The sequence below is a fragment of the Ochotona curzoniae genome, unplaced genomic scaffold, assembly GCF_017591425.1.
Source record: "Ochotona curzoniae isolate NIBS_2020 unplaced genomic scaffold, NIBS_Ocur_1.0 scaffold_3890, whole genome shotgun sequence".
NCBI classification, from domain to species: domain Eukaryota; kingdom Metazoa; phylum Chordata; class Mammalia; order Lagomorpha; family Ochotonidae; genus Ochotona; species Ochotona curzoniae.
The window spans coordinates 19600396-19625993 of NW_024467115.1; the positions used below are offsets into that span (position 1 = coordinate 19600396).

The 25598-nt window shown below is 40.5% G+C and overlaps 1 protein-coding gene across 6 annotated transcripts in view; it reads right to left on the bottom strand.

Annotated features, from left to right (window-relative positions):
* REPS1 (RALBP1 associated Eps domain containing 1) overlaps window positions 1-25598 on the bottom strand; it is an 80235-nt gene that overhangs the window by 33896 nt on the left and 20741 nt on the right. For 5 of the 6 annotated variants that reach the window (XM_040965501.1, XM_040965500.1, XM_040965499.1 and 2 more), the window contains exons 2-6: window positions 6660-6783; window positions 1631-1827; window positions 1351-1504; window positions 781-905; window positions 108-270 (exon numbers count right to left, since the gene is read on the bottom strand). In XM_040965501.1, the coding sequence (XP_040821435.1) occupies window positions 108-270; window positions 781-905; window positions 1351-1504; window positions 1631-1827; window positions 6660-6783 (763 nt within the window). The remainder of the gene's footprint in view (window positions 1-107; window positions 271-780; window positions 906-1350; window positions 1505-1630; window positions 1828-6659; window positions 6784-25598) is intronic. The other variant, XM_040965498.1, reaches the window with a different exon arrangement.

Consider the following 25598-nt stretch of genomic DNA (forward strand, 5'->3'; position numbering starts at 1 on the left):
ATCATCTTTCACAATTAAAATCTAAGACCAATGAAACTATATCTTTGGGACTATTAAACTGAGACTTTGTCCTTTTCCATCAAGAACTTCTGTTTATAAAAACTCACCTGGAATAAATCCGTTTAGATCAGGCTGAATGGTTTTAAACTGATTTACATAATACTGTCTTTGTTCATCTGTTATTTTCCAGGGATCATCATAACTACTGGATTGCCTACGAATTTCATTGGCAGTTGTAGCTGATGCTACAGTTCGTACTGTTGTCTGGTCCTGTAATGAAACATTTTTTCCTCATTACAATATCTATCTATATGATTAAATGGACCAAGATTGCTCGGTTACTTTTCTTTGAAAGTAAAAGTTACTTTATATGGACATTCAACATGTAAGAAGGCGTCAGCAAACGACACATTTGTTACAATCAGGCTACTGGATATGATTTTTCACAATGATTATGTAAACATGTAAAATGATATCAATTATGCAAGCAACACAAAGTCACGAGAAATGTGCTAAGAAAGCCAAGCAAGCTTATTCCCAGATGCAGAAACGTTTAAAAACTTTACTGGGGAACTAAAAATTGAAACAAAATCAATCAAACCCTTAAGTAAAGCATTCCAATGACAGCACACTTGAAAAAAAAAATGCACAAAAATCACAGTTTTGCAGTTTTTCATAAAAGAAAAAGAGCAAGTTTGCAACAGTAAAATATAAAAACAATAACTGCAGTAATACTCTGAATGAAGCAAACTAAAATGCAATACCAATAAAATGTCACACCTGGACAGAAGCAGGATGCATGGGTAAAAGAGTACTGGTTGGTGGAGTATCTGCGAAACTGACCCAGTTTTCTTGAGGCGGAGGAGGGGACTGCCCAGACCACACTGCATCACCAGTGGAAGGACCTAAAGGGAGACAGGGCAAACACTCACTCCTAAAACTGTGCCAATCCATTGTACTTCTAATCTCAAAACTTTCTGTAAAACTCTGACTCTGAAGAAATATCACAACAACAGAATGTTTTAATTTTAAAACTATAGTTCATTGAAATTTTTAAATTATTTTATGCTCTCCTTGTCAATACTAAAATTTATATAATCCTCGTACATACCTAACATCCTGGGGAATAATAATTACTCATTTTAGCATTAGATCATTTGGTATGATAAATTTCTGCCCAAGTAGTAGAGATATAACTCACTTTTCAAAACTGTGTATGAACTTAGAATAGTTCCACGGTTAGCATTTGCTTCTTTCTAAGTTACCTTACAATTAAGAGCTACAATATTTTTAGGTTTCCTTCCACTTGCAAACCTAAATCACTACTACATCTAAAGTATCTCCAAATACCTGATTGTGCTTCACCAAAGGGAGCCCAGAAAGGCCCGGGTCCTGCCAGAGGCCTCTCACTACTGCCCCCACTGGGATGTCGGCTGTGCTTCCGCCACGCGTGTGGAGAGGCTGGTGGGGACTGCTGCGGTGAAACCACTGGGGAGGCAGGTTCCTGGAAAGGGCATGACCAGGAATGTTAAGGAAACCTTTTTTATTTACTATAGCATCAATAAATGTCTTGGTGCTAAATTAAATTCTCAACCAGGACATCTGGTCACAATTGCATCACATGATTTACCTGCTGCTCTGCAGGTGGACGAGACTGGGTCACATCAAGGCTGACGGATCCCTTTTTCACTTGACCCCTGCCAGGTGGTGGGGGAATAACACCAGAATATGACCCCTGGTTTTCAGAATCTGAAGAATAGGAGGCTGCATGACGAGATTCCTGTTCATTCTTTGAAGCAACAAACCTTGGCAAAGGAAGATCCTTTACTGTCAAACAAAAATAATGACAAATTAATGTCCTTTATCCAGAATGTTTAGAAACCAACCTGCTTTAGATTCCTGAGTTTTTCCAAATTTACATTATTTGCCTACATTATACTGATTGTTACTACTTGGTGTGACAATTTGGATCCAAAATGCTCCAAATTTTGAAACTTTTTCTATGTCATCTCTACACCCTTCAGATTTCAAATGGTCAAATTAGAGTCCCTGAAACTTGTTTTACTTAAAATTCTATTTACGAGGAAGAACAAAGACAGAGATCTTTTATTTGCTGTTCAACTGTTCATTCTCCAAACGTTTGAAATAGACAGGGCTGGTCAACCCAGAAGCCAGGACTGGGAACTCCATCTGGGTCTCACATATGGGCAGCAGGGACCCAAGGTCTTGGCTTTGATTTCACAATATCAGGCAGCTAGAATTAGAAGTGGAGCTGGGGGCTTGCACCCAGGCATTCCAATATGGAATTCAGAGATCTGACATCTTCCATGCTGTGCCAAATGCTTACTCCTTTTTACCCAAAAGAGTTTCTATACAACAAGATTCCAGAGCTCTAAGTAAACCACCAAATGGGCCAATAACCTTGAGACTAGAGTAATTTACACATTTTTATGTAGAAATTCCTTAAACTGCCTTTCTTAGTCTACAAAGGTCATTGACCAAAGCATTCTCTCAATCCATACTTTATCTAGATTCTCTTAAAGATATTCTACATTCTGTTCAATCAGAAAGGAAAAAAAACAACTGAGTACTTCTCAGCAAGTTAATCTTAACTTATACTTTTAGACTAGAACAATACAGCCACAAACTCATTTTCAGAGGAAAATGTACACCCCTCCGTAGTAGGCTCGCCTTCATCCATCTTCAGAATCTTCACATGAAGTGGGAAACAAGCTGATTCAGTGCTGAGGTACTTCAACAAGCTTATGGAAAAACTGGAATTAAAAGGTGTACATATTGGACACAAAAATTTTAGGAAGTCCAGATACACCTTTTCCTGGTACATGTTTTTCCCATGACTTTTTGAAGACTCCTCATACTCATGGATGTACATGGGTAAGAATTCAAAACGGCCTGCTAAGAAAGTCAGTTCTGTGCTCTGGGAAGCATGCAATCCAGACACACAATATAAAGCTGGATCTTATTTGTAAAAATTGTTACACAAAAAGCTTAGATTTGTTTTTTTTTTCCTTTTAAAAATATTATTCTTGTTTATTTGAAAGGCAGCCTTACAGAAAGGTGGAAAAACAAGCAATCTTCCATTCACCAGCTTAACTCCCCAAGCAGCTGCAATGGCCAGGAAAAAGCTAGGAACCACAAACAATTTCCGGGACGCCTCTGTGGGTTTAGGGGCCCAAGGACGTGGGTCATCCTCCACTGCTTTTCCAGGCACATTAGCAGGGAACTAGATCAAAAGTGGAGCAGCCAGCCCTTCATGGTGAGTACACCAAAGGGGGAGGTCTGGAGAGCTGGGTAGGCCCAGGCCGAACTCGCCACCATCACTGCGCAGTTGATGGGATTGGGGAGGGAGCAAACTTGGGGTCTGGGGGTTAAAACTTCCAGCAGTCTGTTGGCTGCTGGGGGTGCCAGGATGGGATTGTATAAAAACTAAAAATGTAAAATAAATAAATAAATAAATAAATAAAGTGGAGCAGCCAGGACTAGAACCAGTGCCCATATAGGATACTGGTATTACAGGCAGCAACATACTAATTTTGGCCCCGCTTTCTATATTTCCTATGACAACGACAGAAACTTCTGCATTTATGTGTCTATTTTTACAGAACTTTCATATTCTTTCACATAAACAAGCCTATAAATAACTAAAAACCAAATTCTTCCTATAAAGAATGACACTTGTGGACCAATGTGGTGTTATAATAGGCTAATCCTCTACCTGTGGCACCAGGGTCCCATAGGGTGTTGATTCATGTCCTGGCTGCTTCACTTCACATCTAGCTCCCTGTTTATGGCCTGGAAAAGTAATGGAGAATGGTCCAAGTCCTTGGGCCCCTGTACTCACATGGGAGACCTGGAACAAGCTCCTGGCCCCCGGCTCTGGCAGATGCAGTCACTGGGGACTAAACCGGCAGATGAACGATCTCTCCTATCTCTTTAACTATGACTTTCCAAGTAAAATTTAAAAAGTAAATCTTTCAAAACACAAACAGAAAAGAATTATACCTATAAGGTGATACTATTTTTTTTACTTCTTTTATTATTATTATTATTATTATTAGTTTATGATATAGTTCCATAGGCCCTGGGATTTCCCTTATACCTTTCCCAAATCCTGCCTCCACCACTGAGTTCCCACACATTATTACTATAGTATATTTCTTCATAAACAGTCAAATGCCCATCACTGCAGGCATGGACAATGGCAGAGAGTCTAGCTTCCTATTGTTAAGATATAGGAAAGAGTTTCATTGGGAGTCCATCTTTAATCTGGAAGTAGGAATACCATATCCTCACCTCTGGATATGATAGCCTCAATTACACAGTTACTATACATCCCCTTAAATGAAAAGCCACAAAACAAAATCAATATCAGGAAGAAAAAGAAATTAAAAACGCCATCAAGTTAAATAACATGCTACTGAATGACAAATGTGTCGCTGAAGACATGAAAATCATTAACCTTTGCTGAAGAAAATGATGCTATGGTATGAACTATGAGTCAGTGAAGTATTTAATGAAGAAGAGTTTTGAAGAGAAAAAATTTTTAAAAAAATCATAAAAATTCATGATACACTTTCTGCTGATCTTTCTTGGTGAGATATGTTTCCAGTCTACTAATTTATGACATTTGACTGATGGGTTTAAGCCATTTACAGTCAGTGTTAATATGTATGGGTGGTAATTTGGTCCTATCATGTTAGCATGGGTTATTCATTGATTTAGTCTTCAGTTGTTATGTTACTGGGATGTTCTTCGCATTTGGCTTTGGTTTGGTAGGTGCTACTTCTCATCTTTGTCAAAACATTTTTAAGTATCATTTGTAGGGCAGGTTTGAAAGAGGCATATTCTTTTAACTTTGCTGTGGAAGAATTTTATTTCATTTTCAAAAAAAAAACGAAAGCTTTGCTGGGTATATTTTCCTGGACCAACAATCTTTTGCTTTTCGAATCTGGAATATGTCACTCCATTCTCTTCTTGCCTGTAGTTTCCTGTGAGAGATCTCCTGTGAGTTTAATTGGCATTCCTTTATATGTCAATTGATTTTTTTTCACTTGTACATTTAAGGATTTTTTCTTTATGTTCAGTTGAAGAAAGCTTGATTATCATGTGTCTTGGTAAAGACTGCCTTTGGTCAAGCCTATTGGGAGTTCTGTGCCTTTCCTGGATGTTGTTTCCCAATTCTTTCTCTAGATTAGGGAAAATTTCTCTCATTATTTCATTAAATACAGTTGTGAAAAGAGCTCTGCACCTTCGGGGACTCCCATAACTCCTATATTGGGTCTTCTAATAGTGTCTTTAAATTCTTGAATACTTTTTTTAGCTTGACCCAGCTCTGCTTCTAGCGTTTTGTTTGTTTCCTCCTGGTTACAGGAAATATCTTCCAATTCTGAGATTCTTTCTTCTACCTCCTTCATTCTGTTTTTTTTTTTTTTTTAAGATTTATTTATTTTATTGGAAAGGCAGATGTACAGAGAGGAGGAGAGACAGAGAGCAAGGTCTCCCGTCCTATGGTTCACTCCCCAAGTGACCGCACCGGCCAATGCTGCACAAATCTGAAGCTAGGAGCCAGGAGCTTCTTTCCGGGTCTCTCACATGGGTGCAGGGTTCCAAGGCTTTGGGCCGTCCTCAACTGCTTTCCCAGACCATAAGCAGGGAGCTGGAGGGGAAGTGTGCTGCCGGGATTAGAACCGACATCCATATGGGATCCTGGAGCATTCAAGGCTAGGACCTTAACCATTGCACTATTGTCCTGGGCCCCCCTCATTCTGTTTTGAAGACTCTTCTGTGCTTTTAATTTGCTCCACTGTACTCTTCATTTCTGATATATCAGCTTTCACTTCATTCATTTCCTGTGTGACATATTCCTCAAATTCTTTGAATGCCTGCTTTACGTGCTTCTCGTTGTTGACAAGAAGCTTTATAACAAGTATTTTGAATCCTGTATCCCCTTTTTCTCGATGTCTACCTCAGTTAACTCTGAGGGTGGCAAAGGCTTTTGCTCCTTTGCAGGGGAATGTTCAGCAATATTCATTGTGCCTCTGTCTCTTCTTTTGCTCTTTGTCACCGTACTTCCAGTTAAGAGATTCTTCTCCTCAGGGCAGGTTCCTAAGCTCTGTCATCCACAGGTCTACAATTTGATTTTACTTATTGTGGTTGGTACACAGCTCTTGTTTGCAGTCACTTGTGCCTCTTCCTCCAGCAACTTCCAGGTCTGGCTTCTTATTTTAGATTTCTACAATGGTCTTCCTAGCCCCGCTCATGGCTCACCAGTCTCCACCTCCTGTGATACCATGCTGAGGCTGCACCATTGCCTGTACAATATTTCTCTCACTTCTGGTTGGAGCAAAAGCAATTTTTAGTGAATTCACCAAAACCGCCAATTAAATAACATTTGTGTGTACACACAAATACATATCATCAAATGTGCAGGACATGGAATTGTCAAGTTATAAGACATTTAAGGTAAACATATTTTTCTAATATTTTCACATGAAAGATGCTAGTAAAAATAAAGTCCTAACATTTCATTCAAGGTCATAACTGCCTAAATTAGAAACACTAAAAAATTCTACAAACCTTATCTGATTGGTAATTAGAAGACTATTTTGATTATATTTGCCAGAATATTCTATACTTACCTGTATTTATACTCTCCACTCTTAATGGGAAACCAGATTGGGCAACAGCTACTAGTTTCAAAGCAATGTAGAATTGACTTCTTCCAAAATATCCAAGTCTTGTGGCACCACAAAGTTCCATAATCTATTAAAAACCAGACACAATGTTAACATTAAGATTTATAATAGAAATTCTTTACCCAAAAAATAAGTAGCTATTCCCCTTGCTCAGAATATCTCTAAAACATATATCCACTATATGGTAATAAAATATATTTTTTCAATATATAGATATAATAATATGAAACCAATTTCCCCAAGTTTCAGCATCATGTTTGGGAAACAAAAGGCACAGGTTTTCCATTAAAAATGACCTTTTTATTTGGGGGAAAAAAAAAACCTATCAAAATCCATGTGATGAGCAATTTTATTGGAATTTTTTTTCGTAAAAGTTACATTTTGAAACATTATACCATCTAGACTGTCATAAGCACTGCACCTGCAACAGGGCCATGTGACCAGGGCTTCTTTACTATATGACCGTTTAAAGTAACAGTCATAAAAATATGAGAAAATGCTGAGGAGAATACATTAAAGTATGCAAACAAAGTATATAGTTTTGGCTACATAATACATAATTTCTGAACTATATCAATATTCTACTAATTTTATCAGATGAGATCATTCTCTGATTTGGTATTTAATTGTATTTAATGTGATTATATTGTTGACTCACTTGTCTTTTTTCTTTAATCATGAAAACTAAGAAAACACACTGAGGCATTCTAGCCACTTCATCAAGTATTCTGAGACTGGCTAGTACATGTAAGCACCGGACTCTAGAACGAAGATTCAAGGTTATAAAACTAAATCACCATGGGGAGGGGAATGGGGAACATCAGAGCCTAAGAAACGTTGTTGTAAAATCAAATGCAATAAAAAATATATGAGAAAAAAAAAACAACAACAAAAAACGAAATCACCGCAAAAGCTAGAAGGTATTTCTACTATATAAGCATGATAAATTTATCTTTAAACAAAATACAGATCAAATATTTTTGTCACATATTGTGAAATAATACAAATTCTGCTAAAAAAGGAGCATACTTATTCATTTTCCTCAAAACACTCAAAAGGAAGAAAATGACTTGATGTTGTGGTGTTCAGTCTGAAGAGTCATTACAGTTTGCAACAGAACAAAAAGGCACCTTTCAGTGACTCAGCCATGTAGTGAGACAATAACCACTTGCTTAAGTACACACAGGGTAACATTTTATGTTTTTGTTGTGGTGGGTTTCTTTTTTTTATTTGTTTGTTTTGATTGACCAGTACTAGAAGAAAGCCTTGTTTCTACACTTCTGGGAAAATTTCAATGGGCAAGAAGGTTTAGAAACAAGTGAAGAACCCATGAGGAAAAGAGAGGCAACAAAAGCAGGCCACCCAGGGCCTTGCTGGCAGTGCAAGCATTTCCTGGGCTTTTGGCCCCATCTTTACCTTTTCCTACCCCCCTCACATCTCTCTGGGTATCCCTGCTCACGTTAACATTTTTTGTTTATAAAACAAAGTACCTAACAAGTGTCAGGAATATGTTATATAAAGGGAGATCGGCAAGTAGATCACAGAAGCTTATTCACAATCAAGGGAGATATGCAAGGAATGATTAGAAACCTTTTGGTAAGGATCGAAGTTGGGGTGCAGAGTCAGGCAACTCACAATACCAGTACAGGCACTAGTTGCAATCTCAACTGCTCCACTTCAACTAACTTCTCTGTTCATGTGTTTGGGAAAGCAGTGAAACTTGCCTAAGCCCCTGGCACCCACATTGCAAACTAGGATGGAGTTCTGGGTTCTTGCTATCGGCTGGTCCAGCCCCAGTTGGGGAATGAACCAGTAACATTCTCTCTCCTCTGTTTCTGAACTCTGTCTTTCAAATTAATTAATTAATTTTTTAAATATTTATTTTATTTTTATTGGGAAGGGAAATCAGATTAACAAAGAGGAGAGCAAAAAGATCTTCCATCTGCTGATTCACTCCCCAAGTGGCCACAACCACTGGAGATGAGTTGATCCAAAGCCAGGAGCTTCCTCCCACTCTTCCACACAGGTACAGAGTCCCACATCTTTGGGCCATCATCCACTGCTTTCCTAGGCTAGCTACAAGCATGAAGCTGGATGGGAAGTGGAGCAGTTGAGACACGAACTGACACCCATATGGGAACCTGATGTGTGCAAGGCAAGGATTTAGCCACTGAGCCATCATGTCAGACCCAATAAATAAGTAACCTGAAGAAACAAGCAAATGAGTTGGTAGAGGCAGGTTCTGGCACAATGGTTAAGAAAATAGCAGAGATGCCAAAAACCTATACCAGAGTGCCTGGGTTCAAGTCCCAGCTCCATGTTTTAAATCCAGCTTCCTATGAATGCAAACTGGGAAGTGCAGATGATGACTCCAAACAGGTCCCTGGCCAGGGTGGGAGACGCTGATTGATTTCTCAGTGCCTAGGCTCCATCGGAGGTATTTTGGAGAGCATCAAAGGAAGAGTGTGCTCTCTCTCTTAATTAAAAGGTTTTACAAGAATGCTGATTGACAACTCCAAAACTCAAAAGAGAGAGAGAGATGAGGAGGAATTATTCTAGAAGGGGATCAGGTTTTAATTTGTATTTATTAAGTTTGATATTGGTTAGTCATTTACATTTCTTTTCCTGAGAAGTACTTGACATGGCCTCTACTGCCTTTAAAGTGGTTGTCAGTCTTTACGTTTTATTACATTATGAATATTTACTTATCGGTGGTCAGGGAAATCATTCATTCTGTGATAATCTATTGGGCACCAACCCTACCTCAAGACATGCCTTCAACAGGCAGGGAAACAGGGAGCGTGACTGCACGGGGTAGGGAATGGAACCAGAAGTGATGAAGCTGAAGACTCCAGCAGAAGCCAGATGCTGCTGCACCTGCTGCTGTTTCCTAGGTCTGTGGCATGAGCAGCACTCTTTTCCAACATATTTTCAGTAGTACAAGATTTTACAAGTATTACAAAAACAATTATGCCCTTCTTATTCTCCCCTTTTTATGGTTTTTTGGGTTTACCATTCTTAGAAAGGCTCTTGTATTTTTCTTTCCTAGATGGTTCATTAAGATTAATAAATCCAACTAGACTGTAATGTTTTTGGAATGAAAACCAAGTTGGGTGTTTTCCCACTCCTCCTTTGTTGTTGACTACTGAAAAAATTGCAAGTATGAGTTTAGTTTAGTGATTAAAGAGGCCCATAATCCACATTAGCATGCCTGGGTTCCAGTCCGAGTCTTGGCTCATGATGTCAGCTTCTGGCCAAAGTGGGACCCTGGGAGGCAGTGGGAATAGCTTAAGGAAATTGGGTCTTGCCAGCCGCGTGGGAGACTTGGACTGCCTTCCCATCCAGGCCCCAGCCCTGGGAGTCAAGGCTCTGAGTCAGTAAGCCAGAGGACAGGAGATAATCTGTCTCTGCCTTTCACCTAAAAAGTGGAAATAAAACCTTTAAAATACAATCTTCATTAGGTATTAAAGTTGGTGTCATGCTGGCATTGTAAACTAATCTGGCAAGTCTTTTTTCGGTTTGAAATATCACAAATAGGTTTTGAACTGGATGTGCCACAAAAATTTGAAAGAATTCACCTATGACTAGGGTTGGGTTGACATTTCTCGGTTCTATGTTATGTAAAGTAGGCTTCCCATCTTTAAAATAAGTAACTGATAATTCCACACAGAATCATTTGCCACACCTAAATTCTGAAGTCTATTAGTCTGGCATCATTCAAGAAAGACTCACTATTTTAATTTCCTCTCAGAAGTTTAACACAATCTTGTGCATATCCGTGGGAGTGTCCACTCTAGCACAGCTCCCTGCCAAGGAGGAACACCGAGCCAGAGCTGGGCTGTGACTCCCAGAGTGCATCCATCAGGTTCCTAACCCACCTAAGAATGCCAGGAGCAGTCAGTGCTTGTTGGCACAAGAACACTTACTCAGACCTACTGAAAGCTACAAAGCTTCATTATCTCAACATTATAAAATTTATATGCTCATGGTAAAATAAAACAGTACTTAAACTTTCCTACAGTCCTCACCAGAAACAAAAACTCCTTTCCTATGTTTCAATGTTTTTCTACATGTAATCAAACATGTCAGCACAGAGATCTTCCAGGTTACCTAAGATCTACAAGCAACTGAGGAAAACACATGGAATGACAGAGAACTGCCACATTTTCAAACTAAAACACCCCCACCACCAGAACTCTGAAAATTTCTAGAAGAGATAGTGCAGGGGGAAAAAGCAATGACTCCTAGTATCTTCTGATAGATTACAACAATACTCTTATCACAAAACAAGAAGAGGTCACTATGAAAAACAGACAGGATGTCTTGAAATATACAAAGTACAACAGAAATACTAGAAAATAAAATAAAAAGGGAAAAAAATCTCTTCAGAAGGCGATAGAATGAAGGTGAATCTTAAAATCCAAGACCAGATAAACGAGGACTAACCTAGAAAACCTAAAGTAACCAGAAGTAAAAGAGCAGAAAATGAAGAGCTTTCCCAAAGCTGAAGGCACAAGTTTTCAGACTGCAGGAATCTAAGTCCCCAAGCCTTCAATACACGGCCACGGCACTTACAACAGCAAGGACAAGACACAGATGCAGTCAACTCCCGGACAGAGAAGGCAGAAAGAGCAGGTGGGAGAGAAGCATTGATCACTTCATAAATATTCACGAATCTAGACTTAGGCTTTAACACTGAATATCAGAAAACAATGAAGCAGCATCCAGAAGTCTTAAGGGAAAAAATATTTGTAACCCATGAATCTGTACACAAACTATCGTAAAAGTGATGAAAATGGATCCCTTCTTACATGCAAAAATAGCCCATTCTTGGGAAAGCTGGCGAGTTTAGCGGACAGAGCATTCAGGAAAAAGTAGATCCATCCCCGCAAAGCAGGCAGGCAAAGCTGGAGAGTGTCAGCTACGCAATCCAAGATGACAGCCAGTCAGAGTGAAGTGACGGGGCTCCATGAGGAAGCCTCACAACATAGAGGAAGGAGAACTCTACGAAGGCAAACAGTGAACGGCAAAATGAGAGATGGCTGCAAAACCTCCAGGGAGAAATCACCGTCCTCAGTAGCACAATACGAAATACGAGGATCTGCAATAAAAATGCTTATTCAGTCCTAATGTAAGGGCTTCCGTTTTCAACTTGTACAGTTACCCTAGACTCAAACCATTCTACACAATTAATTCCACTGAAAGAACAACATGCAAACTAAATATGTAAAATATACAGAAAATGAATTAAGATGGGGAAGAAGAAAGAAGAGGAGGGGCTCGGCGGCGTGCCCTAGCAGCTAAAGTCCTCGCCTTGAACACGCTGGGATCCCATATGGGCACTGGTTCTAATCCCGGCTGCTCCACTTACCATCCAGCTCCCTGCTTGTGGCCTGGGAAAGCAATCCCAAGGACGGCCCAAAGCTTTGGGATCCTGCACCCGCGTGGGAGACCTGGAAGAGATTCCTGGTTCCCAGCTTCAGATCGGCATAGCACTGGCCATTGCGGCTCACTTGGGGAGTGAATCATGGGATGGAAGATCTTCCTTTCTGTTTCTCATCCTCTCTGTATATCTGACTTTGTAATAAAAATGAATAAATAAAAAAAAAAAAAGAAAAAAGAGGAAAGGCATTGGCTCATATCCTCAGCATTAAGAAAAGGACGAGGGCACAATGTGGTAGCCTAGTGGCTAAAGTCCTCACCTTGAACACTCAAGGGTCCCATATGGGTTCCAGTTCTAATCCCGGAGGCCCCACTTCCCATCCAGCTCCCTGCTTCTGGCCTAGAAAGCAGTCGAGGACGGCCCAAAGTCTTGGGACTCTGCACCCGTGTGAAAGATCCAGAAGAGGCTCCTGGCTTCGCACTGGCACAGCTTCGGCAATTGCAGTCACTTGGGGAGTGAATCAGCAGATGGAAGACCTTCCTCTCTTTCTCTCCTCCTCTCTCTGTATATCTTTCTAATTAAAATAAAATCAATCTTTAAAAAAAAAAAACAGGACTATCTAGACAAGAAAGGAACAAATAAATTTTTCAATGTAATAGAGATTCAAAGAATATTAAATTTGAGGAAAAACAGGAATACAGAAATAGTGTAATGAAATTCTCATTTACTGCTGCAGGATAATATCTGCAACTGCTAAGTCCCAATAATGTGAGAGTTTTAAAATAAATGACTAAAGAACAATGTAATAAACTCAGAGATTTCTGCAGAGGAGGGGAGGAAATGCTGCTTGTTGTGACAAGCCTCTCTGAACTGCCAGGAGTAGAAACTGCTCTAACGAAAACCAAAAAAACATACCTTTAAAATATATACCAAGCACTGATCCTTATGCATTGCACTACACTGCAATTATGTATTCAGGACCTTCAAGAAAAAATAAAATGGTTTTCTTTCACACAATTATATAACAGTGTTAGCAGAGTTCTGCTTTATTTTCTGTAATGATCAGTGGTTTTCCCCTTGTTGCCAAACCATCTTTTTTTTTGCTCTATCAGCAGCCTCTGGCTGTTACCCTTGCCTGTGTGCCTAGGACTTAGAAATACTTCAATAACTGTAGAAAAGAAGAAATGGTCGCTAATAACAACTCAAAGACCCTTGCTCCAGGAAAAACATGTAAGAATCATTTGCAGATGCACAAATATGGCAGTGAGGAGGGGGCAGGAAGAAGGGAAGGACTTTTTTGAGCATGCATATGTTAAATACGGTACTAACTACTCAAAGTTATCCCACTTAATCCTTCAAAATAATGGAGAAGAAATTGGTAGGACTATTTTTTTTTAAGATGAAGAAGAAGGCTGAACAACTTGTCTATGGACAGGACCCAAAAAAGGGCAAAATTATACTTCCTGTGTGACTTTTTTTCTTGCCACACATTTGTACATAATCCCTTTGCTTTGCCAAGATAATGTTGGTGTCTACAGGGCAGGCACCCTCCAGAAGTCCAAGACCCTAAAGTGGCCTGTGTCACCCAGCGCACTCTGGGAGGATTTCCTCAACCTTGGAACAACAAAATCAACAGCATCTCAGAGCCGTTGAAACCATGAAAGCAGTACAGTACCCTCGGGACATGATCCACACTGGGGACCCTAGGACGACACCCAGTTATCCCTGGGTACTTGATGTGGTTAGGCTGCAGGGAGTGGCCCTCTCCTCTTCTCTTTCCCCTTCCCCCAGATACGGGAAGAAAAAAAACTTGGAAGCCACTGTCTCATCCTCTTTCCCCCAGTGCTTGATCCTCTCCACACTAATCAGTGGTCCTGTACATCCTTCTCAACTATGTAAACATCAACAAAAATAAATTTATAATAAAAATAGAAGCTCTGAAGCAGCTTTGTCTTCCAAAATGCCCAGTACACAGTACTCACACACAGGAGGGGACAGGTGCTGCAGCACTGAATGCAGTCTCAGCATCCCAACTCCACATCTAAATCCAGCTCCCTGCTAATTTACCTGGGAAAGCAGCAATGGATGGCCCAAGTGCTTGAACCTCTGCACCCAAAGACCCAGATGAAGCTCCAGGCCCCTGGCTTCCACCCAGTCCAGCCCTGACCTGGCAGCTGCAGCCATTTGAGGAATGAACCAGCAAATGGAAAAACACTCTAACTCTTTCAAATAAATAATAATGACTTTCAAATTCGTATGCTCGGACACAAAGGTGCAGAGAATAACAAAACAAGAAGGCTAATGGAAGTTGTTTCTTACAGCGGTGAGAAAAGATCAAAGCAAAGCAGGTTCTGTTTACAGGTATGACCTTCATGAGCTGAATCAGAGTGTAAGAATTCAAAAAACAAAACCAAAACGAATGAGGAATATACTAGAACTATACCCAGTGCTGTGAAATGATCACCCCAGGAAGTTGCCACAGTCTTTTCACAATGAAATTCTATGAGTCAGTTTAATACAGCATGACAGAAAGCAGAATCTCCCTTTACAGAAATGACAGATTAAACATGAAAAGATGACGTCACTACTTTATTTTCAGAAAAACTGCTTGTCTTAAGTGGAAGTGAGCCAGTGGTCATAACTTTTGCCACCTTAAAAGCCCAGGCAATTTGGTCCATTTACAACACAGCCGGCCAGTCCCTGCACCGTCTATTGTTCTACTAACTTGTTAGACTAGTCCCTACAACTTTGTGACTCAATACCTTAAGTAACACGGGAACACTTGCAATGGAGATTCTCATCTACTGGAAAGTAGGAAATAATTACAACAAGCACTTACTATTAGGATGGGTGTTTGTCGACCATTCTATCTATTTAATATTTGGAACAATCTTCTGATATTGGCTACTATTATTCCCAGTTTGCAGGAAAGAAAACTAGGGCTAATAAGGGGCAATCTGAGTCCCCAAACGACAGTGTCCTCAGCTGCCTCCAGGATACAGCCAGACTGAAACCCCGCTACAGAACAGTAGTAGTTTGAAATGGAAGAGACTGCTATCCAGTAGTGAAGTGAACTGAAGTGTATGGGATTTCTTTTGGTGATTCCAGAATGCATATTTAGTCCATAAGCACACTAACAAAAACCCTACAGTCCACAAACAAGCCTCCATTAGTACAATTCCTACAAAAATGCTGTGGAACGAGCACTCCACATGGCCGGCATTCTCCTTAACACACTCTCAGAATCAATGTTGTAGAACAACAACTCTCAAATTTTTTGGTGTCAGTATCCTTACATGCTTTAAAAAATAACTGAGAACGCCTCAAAGAGAATCCTTTGTTTTTGTGATTTATACTCATTGGTATTTACCTTACTCAAATAAAAAGCCAGTTGAATTTACATAATAATTTTATCACATAACATAATTTTTAGGAAAGTAACTAAAACCACCAAACAAGAAGAGTATATTATTTTACCTATGTGCACATTTCCTTAGTTAATCTTTGGTTTAGGAGACCCCTCTGTTTCCAATTCAGTGAGCTAGACTGCCTTATTTAAAATACAGACATGAAAAACTCACAGCATGAGCTTAACAGACATGTATATTGGAACACGAAGTATTTAAATAGCCTTTTAGGGGCCAGCCCGCGGCATCAGCATCCCAGCTGAGCACTGTTTGGAGTCCAGCTGCTCCACTTCAAAGCGGCTCTCTGCTAATGAAGACCCAGAAGCCCCTGGCTTCAGACCTGTCCAGCTCTGACCCTCATGGGGATCTGCAGCTCACATTTTGAGACAGCCTAAAAACGAAGAACAGTGATGGAAGGAGTCTCACCTGAATGCCACTGCTCTGGACCCCGTTTCTCAGAGCAGTCACTGCAAACACAGTTCCATTGGTTCAAACAAGTTACAGAAATCAGTGAAACTAGCCAAGTGAACTAACGAGACCCAGTGTCAATGGAGCAAATGCTGCCCACTCTGTGAGAACAGAAGCACCCTGCCCAATGATGCCCTCTGGATGCCATCCAGAGGTTCCTAAAGCTGGATATGTGAAATAGTTTTCAATACGTTTCTACGAAAGTGCTCGTGTGGGCTCAAAATAATTTTCAGAAAAATGTAAGCCAAACAAAACACTAGCTGCACATTCTGTCCCATAGGATTTTCTATAAAACTAGGAAAACTGCCATAAAAGAAATGGAAACTAGCAATCATATTCCTTCCTGACTATAGCAAGTAAGGAAGGGCAAGGTGGCAAAAGCAAAACTAGACTTCATGTTCATCTATACAGACAGCATATTAACATGTCCTGTTTATGCAACAGTCTTAGAGCGTTCCAGCTAAGAAAAAACTTAGTCTCAAGCCATCAATGATTTTTTTTAAAAAACATTTATTTTTGTTTGAAAGGTAGATTACAGAGAGTAGGAGAGACAGGGAGACAGAAAGAACTTCCATCCTCTGGCTCACTCCCCAAATGGTCTCAGTGCCCAGAACTGAGTCGATCCGAAGCCAGGAGCCAGGTGCTTCCTCCAGGTCTTCCACACAGGTGCAGGGTCCCAAGCACTTCAGCCATCTCCAATGTTTTCCCACCATCCTTCCACAAGCACAGAGCTAGATTGGAAGTGGAACAGCTGAGACATGAACTGGCACCCATAAGGGATGCCAATGCAATAGGCAGAGGATTGGTCCATGATGTCACCATGCTGGCTCCTATTAATACATTGTCATATAAAAAGTTTTATATAAGATCTTGTTATCTGGCAAAATGACTTAAAATTTCTGAGACAACTGAATGGTAAAAGGAAAATCAGTATTCAAGAAAGCACTATCTCATCCTTCACTACTACGTCAGACCCAGGCCTTAACCACACAATCCAACTGTATAAATTCTAAAAATGCCACATCCCTTCTTCAGTAAGTCCACAACTCCTGACAAACACTGTCGTTGCACGTGTGCTGGCTAGGAGGCAGGGTAAAATATTCCTCATGGATCAGCTTAGCTGCTCTCTTCACTCCTATACAGAAAACCAGCTCAGCAGGTCTCATGTATAGCTCCTAAGTGTTGAACTGCATTGTACAGAACAAATCTCTGCATCTAACACTAAAGGCTCTTCATAAAAGAACCCCAACCTTCTGTCCCAAACTTTCTACGTCGAAGCTAGGCTGTGCTCTATTGCCACTGTTTTTGTTTTTCTCACCTACATCTATTTATGAAAATCAAACTTACAGGGCCAGCACAGTAGTAGAGCATGTTAAAAGCCTACAGCACTAGTAGCCCATATGAAGGCCAGTTTGAGTCCCACTGCTTCACTTCCAACCCAGTGCCCTACCAATGACCTGGAATAGCAGTGCAGGAAGACCAAGTGCTTGCACCCCTGCACCCACATGGGAGATCCATGTCTCTGCTCCATGGCCTCAGCCTGGCCCAGAGCTGGTTGCTGCAGCCATCTGGGGAATGAATCAGCAGATGGAAGACTGCTGTCTCTTTGTCTCCCACTTTCTAACTCAGCCTTTCAAAAAAAAAAAAAAGAAAGAAAATCACACTCTCCCTTTATGATCCACTACCTTAAGACTACTATCTGTAACATGTTCTATTCCTCCCACACCATAAAAGACCATTTCTTTTTTTGTACCAGTACTCTAACTTCTACCATTTGAGTTATTAAATTCATCTGTATAAGCACATTAACGGCATCACCTGCTTCTGGCTTCAACCCTCTCCACTAAGCTCTCTGAGGGCAGAGCGCTCAGTCCCACAACAAGTCTCACACTGCTCCCTGTGCATGCTAGGCACCTGATGTCTGTTAACTAGAGCTGTTTTCTAACGTGCAGCAGCAAAGAGGGCATAGGCATGCATTCAAGCCCAGCCCCTCCAAAATGGCTTAGCTTCCCTTCTGCTCCCAACAGAGAACATGTTTCGCTCCAGACAAGCTAATACCTACTATCTCCCTTTGCTATACATACACACATACATACATAAATCATTTCAATACTTAGCACAATCCAATAAACAAGCAAGCAACTCATATTCATTACTAACCCATGTTTGCATTCTGAAATGAATTGCTATTCCTGGCGATCAACTACACTGCCAATTCAATTTAGGTCTAGAGTAAACGGTAATCTTACCACCCTTATGAAATATTCACTAATAGTATTTGTTACAAAAATTGTATTTATTTGAGAGGCAGAAGGAGAGGACAAGCGAAGAGAGCACACACGGGGTACACCTGCTTCCCTATCCACTGGTCCACGTGCCAGATGCCCACAGCACTTCAACCTAGGCCAAAATCGGGGCCAGGTCTCCAGGTGGTTGGCTGCAACCTCACTATCTGAGCCATCACTGTTTCCTTCAGGGTCTGCACCAGCAGGAACCTGGAGTCAGGACTGAGAGCCAGGAGTTGAACTCGGGCACTCCAGTGTGGGACAAAGGCATCCTAACTGCTCCATTGAACACCGAACCCCCTAATCAGCTCTTTCAGAGCACAGATCTCATCGCAAATTCTCTGCATTTCTCATCCCAAGCCTTTAATTACTTATTGCTTTGTTTACGCAACTCAAACAATCTTTGATTTCAATATAAACATCGCTGCAGGGCCAAAATTATATTGCTTCTTTCCTTTCTCCTACAATTTTACTTAAACACTGCTATATAAACAAACAGGTATTCCCGTAGTTGTTTGCTTATTTTAGCTCAAACTTAAATTCTTAAGTTCCACTGCAAATGTCAAACACTTTACCCAATACAATGTCTTCAAGTAAAATAAACCATCTATGAGCTGTAAGATTGACAAATTATATTTACAAAACATCACAAACATAATAAATGCACAAAGTTTATCAGAGAAAATTAGTTAACCAACAACCACCTAATTTTCTTGAGCCTGTACTATAAGTCAGGGACTAAAATATAGAAATATTAAAATCACAAAAAAAATTATGTGAGGTAATACACAAAACAATTAGCTAAATTTAGCCACTCTATTATAAACACATTTCAAAGGAAAGTCATACTTGTTTTATCCATCAATTTAAATAAAAGAGGAAAAAAAAAAGAAAAGCAGACACAGAAAAACTTGGTAAGTGCCAGATAAGTATTCATTTTCTTTTAATATTTATATAAAATACAAAAATACATTTCTCAATTCAAAGAAAAACTGAATGTATCTTCCATAACTTTTATACAGAGAAGGCTCAAATACATCATAGGAAGATACTTTAGGAGATTTGTAGAAAAACGTAATGAAAAGATAAGCTTTGGGCTAGCACTGTGACATGGCTGGTGAAGCCAGCGCCTGCAAAGCCAACAGCCCCTGTGGGCACAGGTATACACGGGGTATGTACCCGTCTGACACGTGCACCTGACCCAACTCCAGCTGAGCAGACATTTGAAGAGTGACCCAGCACATCAAAGATACTTCTCCAACAATGCCTTTGAGAAAAATGTATTTTAAAAAGGTAAGCATTTAGGTACAAAAATCCCTTGCAATCCACGCACAAGTTTCTCATAATAAATATCTTTCACCAACTATTTTACTTTTTAAATTTTATTTTGCAAGGGAAAGATACAAAGAGTGAGTGCCCTTCTGCTGGCTCACTTTCAAAATATCTGCAATGGCCAGGACTGATGCACGAGCCACGAGCTTGATCCAGGCCCTTCCACACAGGGGTCAGGAACCCAGCTACTTGAGCCATGATCACTTCCTCCCAGGGTCCGCCTTACCATGAAGCTGGAGCTCAGAGATGCGTTCAAACCCAGACACTTCCACATAACTTGCAGGTGTCACAACTGAGATAGAATTGCTAGACTACAAATGGCCATCCCTCCACGACGCCTTTGGGAATCCCTCATACATATCCTTTACCCCCTACTAATATTATAAACACATCAGAAGAACTCACCATCACAATACAAGATACTGCTAAAGGACCTACGCACTTCTTAATATTTGAAACACAGGACTTTGTTCTATCTGCTAAGGAAAGGAACCAGAAACAACACGTTGAGTCAAATGAGCAACATAAAAGAGGACTGAGGTAGTTTTTAAAAGTTTCTGGAGTTTCTGGGGCTGCAGCAGGGACATGCACACTAACATTCTCCTCTCATGCCCACATTTTATACGGGTTCAAGTCCCTGCTGCTCCACTTTCCATCCAACTCCCTATTTATATCCTGGGAAAGCAGCAGACAATGGGCCAAGTCCTTAGGGTCCTGTACCCATGTGGGAGACCCAGAAGAAGCTCCTGGTTCCCAGCTTCAGACCAGTTCAGCTCTAGCCAGAGTGGTAATTTGGGGAGTGAACCAGCAGATTCTGTCAATCTCTCTCTGTAACTTGAGATGAACAAATAAATCTTAAAATAAATCTTAAAACAGTTTAAAGTTTCTGGATGAAACTCCAGATAGTTCAGGTAGACAGACTCCCTTCAATCGTATCTGGTTTCTAATTCTTAAATGACAAATTCTACTTGCTTTTGGCAAAATGAGCTCTTGTTGGCAGTCTACCAGGGTAAGAGTAATACATATAAACTGTAAGGTTTACTGCTTATGGTCATTATCACAGTCATTAGTTCTCGACAGTGTAAGAATTTTGACAGCTTCAAACACAAGGACCATGATATGGCAAAGTACATAACTAGTAGTTCAATCCAACCTCCAAACTGTCAACTTGAATAATGCTTTGTATTATTTACACTACTAGAAATGTAGACCAAAGAAGTGAAATCACAAGATGAAAAAGTGGTTTCAAAAATACCTCAAAGCATTTCAATTTTACATTTAACTTATCTGTCTTTCAGAAAATATGACTGGCATATGGACATAGTTCAGTAAAATGAATCTGGTCAATAACCTACACTTAGAGTGGCCATCAACTTCACAAGTAAACTAGGACATTAGTAACAGTGGAAAGGGGCCAGAGTCCTCAGCCAGGGTTCTCTTGGGCACAGACCTGCAATGGTCCTTTGAAAACTCCGCTGCAGGCAAATGGTTCAGTGTAACCCCTGAGGTGCATCGGGAACATGAAGAGCAAACACCTGCAGTCTCCTCCCTTACTACATGCCATGTGCAATAGCATTGTTTGGACTCAGGAGTGGTAGTTCTGAGGAACAGGTTAGGAGCAATCAAACTGGTTTTCTCACACTGAAGCCTGACTATCCCAAAGGCACAGCAACTCTAAATTTAGAAAAAAAAAAAAAAAAAGAAAGAAAGAAAAAAAAAGTGTTCCAAAAAAAAAGTTTCTGAGGTGGCACAATGGCTCAATGGCTATATCCTCACCTTGCAAGCACTGGCTCCAAATGAGTACTAGTTCATGAACTGGTAGCTCCACTTTCCTTCCAGCTCCTTGTTCATGGCCTGAAAGCAGTTTCTCCCAACTTCAGAAGAGCTCAGCTCCGGCCTTTGCAACCATTTGGGGAGTGAACCAGTGGATGGAAGGTCTCTCCTTCCATCTATAAATCTGATCTGCCTTTCCAATAAAAATAACTAAAAGTTTCTATTTTTTTTAATTATAAAGATTTATTTATTTTTATTACAAAGTCGGATATACAGAGAGGAGAGACAGAGAGGAAGATCTTCCATCCCATGATTCACTCCCCAAGTGACCGCAATGGCCGGTACTGTGCCGATCCGAAGCCGGGTACCAGGAACTTCATTCCAGGTCTCCCACGCGGGTGCAGGGTCCCAAGGCTTTGGGCCATCTTTGACTGCTTTCCCGGGCTACAAGCAGGGAGCTGGATGGGAAGTGGAGCTGCCGGGATTAGAACCAGCGCCCATATGGGATCCCAGTGCGTTCAAGGTGAGGACTTTAGCCACTAGACCACGCCGCTGGCCCTAAAAAGTTTCTATTGAAGACATTCAAATACAGTGAGCCAGGCATCAGTGCAAACACATCAGTCTTGACAGCTATTTAACCAACCCTGGCAACAGCTCAGAGAGTGAGGGATGCTGGGCCCTGTTTTAAGCACAGGCAGGTAGGCAGCCCGCCAGCCACAGTAAGCAGCAAAGCTGAGGGCACTGCAGGATATTCCCACCAACTGTGCTGGGCCACCACCTCAGCTCCTCCAGCAGCCAAGACAGAAGCCCGAGAACAGCCAAGCCAAGGCTTCGCAAGCACACATGTGGGAGCAGGGCCTGGAATGGTGTGTGATCAGCAAGCACCATCAGGTTACACAGAATTACAAAGCTATGAGCTCATTTCTGGTTATGCTTGTTACAGCGGTCACACAGCAACAATCATGGACCTGGGAAATTACCAATGAAGAAGAGAAGCCTGTTTTTCCCACTATTGGGATAATGAACTAATGTGTGTTATTACACAGGTTGTTACAGAGTGAGAATGCGGACAAAAGAAATGACAGTTAGGATGATTGCTTTAATTGTGTGTACACAATGTTGAGTGGCCAGGCACAGCAACACACCTAACCACCCTGTGAGGTATGAATGGGAGCACGCTTCGGGGGGTGGGGGGCAGTAAGATGCCACTCGGGGTGTCTGAATCTTGTGTCCTGGAGCCTGAGTTCAAGTATCAGCTTTATTCTAGCTCCAACTTTCTACTGTCATGTACTCAGAAAAGCAAATAATCAGGTCCCTAATACCCGAATGGAAGGTCCTGATTGAGTCCCTAGCTCCCACCTTCAAGCTGACGCTGCCTCAGTTTCTGTGGGCCTTCAGTGGGTGAGCTACAGGATGGGAGCTGCCTTTTCTTTTGCCTGCCTCTCAAATACATAAATCAACAAATTTAAAAAGAAAATCAGCCCTCAAGAACACACAACTAACAGAACCTGGATGGAAATCCAAGCTCTTCCTCACTACATGATTTTATCAGGGTTATATTTACCAATTTATTCATATAAACTGTTATCATAACACAGTTCTATGGTATATCATAAAGCAACAACTGTGAAATTTTTAGTGGGTAGATCTCAGAACCCAAATTTTGATAGGTGGTTGCCATGTAAATATAACTCTCCTTTATCTCAGGTTCTAAAAAAAGGTTAGATCTCTCAAGATCTATCTAATGCATAATTATTTCCTTGAATTTAAATTTCATATCAAGTCTATAATCACAACAGAATCAAGTTATAAAAACAAACTTCAAAAGTATGTTTCTGCATGAGTGCCAGGTATAGTTCTTTAACAATAATGACAGGGAACAGCACTGTGGTGGGTCACGTCAAGCCACCATCTGTAGGGCTAACATCTCATACTCCCCACAAATGCACCTGGGAAAGTGGTGGTACACAACCAAGTTCCTAGACCCCTAGCCACATGTGGGAGACTTGGATGAAGCTGCCAGCTTTAACCTGACCCAGTCCCAGCCGATTTACAGAGAGAAGGAGAGACAGAAAGATCTTCCATCTGCTGCTTCACTGCCCCCCCCCAAAAATGTGATGAATCCACTTTTAGTAAATTGATACTCTTATAATAGAAAAATTAAAACATAATAAAAATTAAGGTACAGGAATTTTTCATGATCAAGATCTAATGTAAGCATACAGTAAAATAGTGGCAAAATATAAATGCTGATACTTGGATTTTTTTTCTGTTTATTTCCGCATCTGCAGAATTGGTTACTTACTTTATTTTTGTGAGGCAGAAAGATAGAGGAACAGAGAGAGTTCTATTCTGCTTGCTCACTCCCAATGCTTGGCTCAAGGTCTCCCAGAGAAGGGCAGGGAGCCAGCCGTCTGAGCAGTAACTGCTGCCTCCAGGCATCCATAGCAGCAGGAAGGGAGTAGGGAGAGGGGCCCAGAATGGATCCAAGGAACTTCAGGATGGCACATGGGCATCCTGCCTGGCATTAGCTGCTAGGCCAAACACCCACCCTTCATACTTGAATTTCACAGCAAATATTGCTCCTTTGGAGTCAGATTTATCGGACAAAGTTTAGCAGCTGGATTAATTATTCTTACATGAATTTAACTCCTTGTGTATTTGAAACAATATCTAATTACACATCTGTGTCATTTTTCTTTTTGTCTTTTGAAGGTTTACTGGGGCTGGTGTGGTGAGACAGTGGGCTAATCCTCTGCCTGTGATGCCAGCATTTTAAAAAAAATTTATACATATATATATTATTAATTACATTGCATTATGTGACACAGTTTCATAGGCTCTGGGATTCCCCTGACCCCTCCCCATACCCTCCTCCCATGGTGGATTCCTCCACTTTGCTGATGCCAGTATCTCATACGTGCACCAGTCCTAGTCTTGGCCATTCCACTTCTGATCCATTTCCCAATGGTCTGGGAAAGCCCTTTTAACCATGAGAGACCCAGAAGAAGCTCCTGCCTCCCAGCTTCAGACCAGCTCAGCTCTGGCCATTGCCAATTACAGGCACTATTCCAGGTACTTTACAAATTTATTTAATCCTAAAAACAATCCTACAAGGCAAGTGCAATATTACTCTCAATATGCAGATGAAAAAAGTATGCAGAGAACCAAACACTCCTAACAATAAAGTACTTGATGGTAACAACTCCCAAGAATTAACTTGCAACTTCAAAACTCTTAAAACTCGATCAAAGATTTTAGTTGATGAGAAAATATACAAGATAACAAAATGGAAATTTTTTACTTACTTAAGACAATTTTAAAACTGTAAGCATAGTTACTTTCATTTTATAATCAAAATAATGAAGGACTAGAATAGAAAGTTCTTGTCCAAGGGCACAGACTATAAATCAGCAAGGTCAAGATATGAACTTGGCTCTATATGACTCCAAAACCTGATTTTCTTTTCCTACGGCAAGGTTTCTGAAATCAGATACTTGCAAGCCACCTTAAAAAAATGCTACCGTGTCCTTGCACTACTAGAATTATTATACTCTTAATTTTTCTTCTTTAAGTGAAGACTTTTTTTTCAAAAGCTAGTAAAATTATCTTAATAGAAACTTTGCATCAATATAAATAAAAAAATTTTGCCACTTTAAAAGATAAAAAATACTAAAATAAAACCGTTACTTAGTTTCAGCTACATAGCACTGATTTGCTACATTTGTTTACAGCTATTTCAAGTCCTTTATTAAAACAGTAAACAGCAGCAGAAAGATGTTACAAATCTATTAGTACTAACTTGAAAATTTCCCCTTAAATAACCAGGTTTGAAAAATTAAAATGGGACTAGCGGTTTTCTCTCTTCCACCTCTTGCTGGGCATAAGCTCCACTGAGTGGGAGCTTAGACCCTTAGACTGCCCTGCTAGGACGCTGTGATTCACCGACACAAGCCCCACTTGCAGGCCTTCTTCTGTTCTCCACATTTTAAAGAACACTACAATGAAAAAAAAAAAAGGTAAACTGGGTCTTATGTGAGGGCTCTTCAAAAAATTCCTAGAAAATGAATAATGATAAAATTATGCATGGATTTCAAAACATTTTTGCAACAAAGTGAACTCATACTAACTTGTTATATAACATGTCTAACCAGGATCTAATCTGAGGCTAAGACCTCAACATGAAATGTTGAGCAAAATGTATTTTGACACTGAGAACAAACTCCTGGAGAAG